This window comes from Zea mays, chromosome 2 (assembly GCF_902167145.1).
Source record: "Zea mays cultivar B73 chromosome 2, Zm-B73-REFERENCE-NAM-5.0, whole genome shotgun sequence".
Classification (NCBI taxonomy): domain Eukaryota; kingdom Viridiplantae; phylum Streptophyta; class Magnoliopsida; order Poales; family Poaceae; genus Zea; species Zea mays.
The window spans coordinates 165,465-168,974 of NC_050097.1; the positions used below are offsets into that span (position 1 = coordinate 165,465).

The following is a 3,510-nucleotide window of genomic DNA, read 5'->3' on the forward strand; positions in this document are numbered from 1 at the left end:
AAGGAGGTAGAAACCTTAGTACTAATGATTTAAAAAAGTACCCTTACATGAGTGGTGAGTCCAAACGACTTCAGATGTAGTTGTGAACAAGTTGCCAATAAACAACTTCTACATACTATATTATGTAGCCGTGCACAACCGATCGCTCGTCGCCCTACATCACTGGAGGTCCTCGTTAGTGACCCTTCATGGATTTTGCCGTCATCGTTGTACTCACGTCATTCATCGTCGGGGCCTTGAACCATCGAAGACTCGTCAATTTTGTGTTCCATTGCATCGCACGAGCACGTACCTAGTGTGTGTAACTCTATTTTTTCAATAGATTTCTAGTTTTTCTAGAAAAATAAACTAATTTCCTTTTTGAAAATAGAGTTTGGAAACTCCATTTTTCAAGAAATTTCTATTTTTCTCAAATAAAATAAACTATTTTTTTTGTGAAAATGGAAGGGTTTCTAAACTAAAAAGTAATTAATCTTGTAAGTTGTTGTAACCAATAAATATGTTTGAACACAAGATTGGCACAGGATCGGCACGAGGGTGAAAATCGTTTTCCAGCGATCAATCAATCTATCATGTTATCCGTTTGCTCCCTTTTACATCCACTTGCCGGCTTTTACTTTACCCTTTTTGTTACCACTTGGAGATGACACGAACGAGGAAAAGCACAGGATGGATGACACGAGAGATGGCAATGGGTACCCAAAACCCGAATACCCGACGGGTTTTACCCGATATAAAGGCGGGTACGGGATGATTTCTCTACCCGCGGGTATGTTAATGGGTAAAAACCTCTACCCGTTGGGTAGACGGGTACGGGTACGGGTTGGAACTACCCATACCCGTCTACCCATGGGTAAAATATACCCGCATCAATACAACTATAACCATCTAATAGAGCTCATCTTAGCTAAAATAAAACCCTTCTCTAGCTATCATTTGTCTAGATACCAAGTTATGTAGTCATATGATTTGTTACATGTGAAGTTGAAGTTGTTTTTATATATTTATTTAATATTTTGAGTGATTGGTATATTGGAATTTAAGACTTTCCTAGCGGGTACGGGTTACCCGACGGGTAAAAATACCCGCGCGGGTACGGGTATGGGTAAGATTTTATACCCGCGAGTATATATGGGTAACCCGATGGGTAGAATTTTTTTTGATGGGTACGGGTATGGAATGGTAATACCCGACGGGTATGTACCCGTTGCCATCCCTACACGAGACGAACAGTTACACTCACAAGGCTACAATAGAAGCCTTCTGCATATACCACTTCGATATAACAGAAACAAATCTCTCTCTCTTCTCTCAGAAAAAAGGAAAAACAAAAGAGGAGTCCACAAATATGGCCGAAACGAATCAAGCCATGGACTCGCCCATGCCACATTGTTCAGGCACGCACCAGTGCACCACAACCCACAGGCCACAGGAAAGAAAAAGGAAAAAAAGGAAGGGGGGAAATTTGGTTTTCTACTGCTACAGTGCCACGGTGAACCAGGCGAAGAAGCCCTGCCGCGTGCCGGACCGAGACAAGAGCGAGCAAGCGTGTCCGTCCAGGTACCACGTCATGGCTTCCTTGCACACCAAGGAGGAGAAACGACTGCTGCGGTGACTAGCTACTATCGAAACGAAAATCCTCTACCTCCTCGCGCTGCGCAAACCAACTCCCACACGCAACCTCCGTCCATCCACAATTCATCCCCAATCCCATCCACTCCAGCAGTCCCGCTTGTTTTTGTCTACGTACAGTTGCTGCTAGAGTGGGGCAGGCGACGACGACGGAAGAGCAGGTGCTGGTCGATGAACTCGTAGACGGGCATGCCGAGGAGGCGACCAGGGCTCGGCGGCAGAGGCAGAAGCGGAGGCGGAGAGGGGGTCTTCTTCGGAGGGCGCTCGATGGGACCCACGTGGGAGCGGAACACAGCGGAGACCACCGCGTCGTGCACGCACCAGTGGAACGCCGGCTGGCGCATGGCCGCCGCCGCCGCCTCGCACTCTGGGCACGGAGACGGGCGCCGCCCCGGGGACCACGGCGCCGCCGGATCCTCGTGCTCCGGGTGCCCGCCAGCCGCCAGATGGAGGTAGGCTGGGTCCGGACCCGCTCCCACTCCCACGGTGCTCAACATGTACCAATCGCGCTGAAGCTGCAGCTCCCGCAGCCGGGCCTCGTAGTCGTCGTAGCCCCACCCGTCGAGCGCGAGCGGCGGGGCCGCGGCAACGGCGTGGGGGAAGGGAAGCGGCGGAGGGGGAGTGCCGACCAGGGACGCCAGATCCGTTGGCGGGAGGCGCTTCAGGATGGTCTTCTCCGCTGGCGCGCCCGCGTCCTTGGCTCCCTTCCTGTCGCGACGGGACCGGCCGCCCCGTCGCTCGCGGCGGGAGCGGCGGAGCCCAGCGACGACGTAGCACCCGCTGCCCTCCCGCGCGACGGCGGCGGCGAGGTCGGTGGCGTCGTCGAGGGGCACGCGGCGCGCGCGGCGGGGCCGCGCCAGGGACGCCGAGATCTGGTACGGCGCGACGCCCACGCGGTCCGCCACCACGGCCTGCAGCCGCTTCACACCGCTCAGCGACGGCTGCACGGCGACCGTGCCCAGGTCCACGCTCTGCTCGCCGTCGACGAAGACCACCTGCAGCACGGCGGGCGGCGGGGGCGAGGAAGCCGCCGCGAGCTCCCCCATGTCCGACGCGCGCGCTCCTTCCGGCTTCAGAGGCGGCCGAGCGCCCTCGGGTGAGTCGGGATCCGGCTGCGACTCGTTCGCTGATGGGCGGCCACAAGCATCGAATCGAAACGGCCACCCGGACCGGGCCTCCGTGTGTGTGTGTAGGGGGGTTGTTTGTTTGGGTTGTCGTGAATTGGGAGGATACAGGAGGGGTGGAGCCAGGAAGGGGCAGGGCGGGGGTGTTTTATAGATAGAGATGAGGGGAGTTAAAGGCGGTTGGATTGGGCGACCGGCGTATATCTAGTGGTAATTCGCATGAGGCCGAGGGAGAGACGAGAGACAGAAGCGGAGGGAACCGGCCCGGTCATCTTTCCTTGGCAACCAAGGCAGTGAAGGGAACCTCAACCTGCAGCGTGGGCCCAGCTGTCTAAACACTAAGGCCATGTTCCAATCTCGTGAGATAAACTTTAGCAGCTTTTTTTAGCTACTTTTAGCCATTTGTAATCTAAACAAGAGAGCTAATGGTGGTAATTGAAACTAAACTTTAGCACTTCAACTCATATAGCTAAAGTTTAGCAGGAAGCTAAAGTTTATCCCGTGAGATTGAAACGGGGCCTAACTAGTACTGCTCCTAGGCTTCCCTTTTCTCTCCGCGGCGTTCGCGTTGGATTTGGGGTTGCTTCCCCGCTTCTGGATGGCCAGGCCACCGCACGCCGTTGCAATGCTTGTCGGGCGGCGGGGGCTCTGCTAGATTTTTTGACGCGGGCTTACACCCGCGTCGCGCGGCCGCCGCAACGGACCTGGCTCGCCACACGTGGGCGCCAACGAGGGCTGGCTGGCCTGGCTTTGT

General features: G+C 54.9%; 1 protein-coding gene across 1 annotated transcript; it reads right to left on the minus strand.

The window, feature by feature from the left end:
* Positions 1 to 1,133: 1,133 nt before the first annotated feature.
* On the minus strand, positions 1,134 to 2,859 carry LOC100274220 (uncharacterized). The gene has a single exon (NM_001148592.1). It carries the CDS (start codon positions 2,676 to 2,678, stop codon positions 1,743 to 1,745), a length of 936 nt encoding a protein of 311 aa, NP_001142064.1. The 5' UTR covers positions 2,679 to 2,859; the 3' UTR covers positions 1,134 to 1,742.
* Between the last annotated feature and the right edge of the window lie 651 nt (positions 2,860 to 3,510).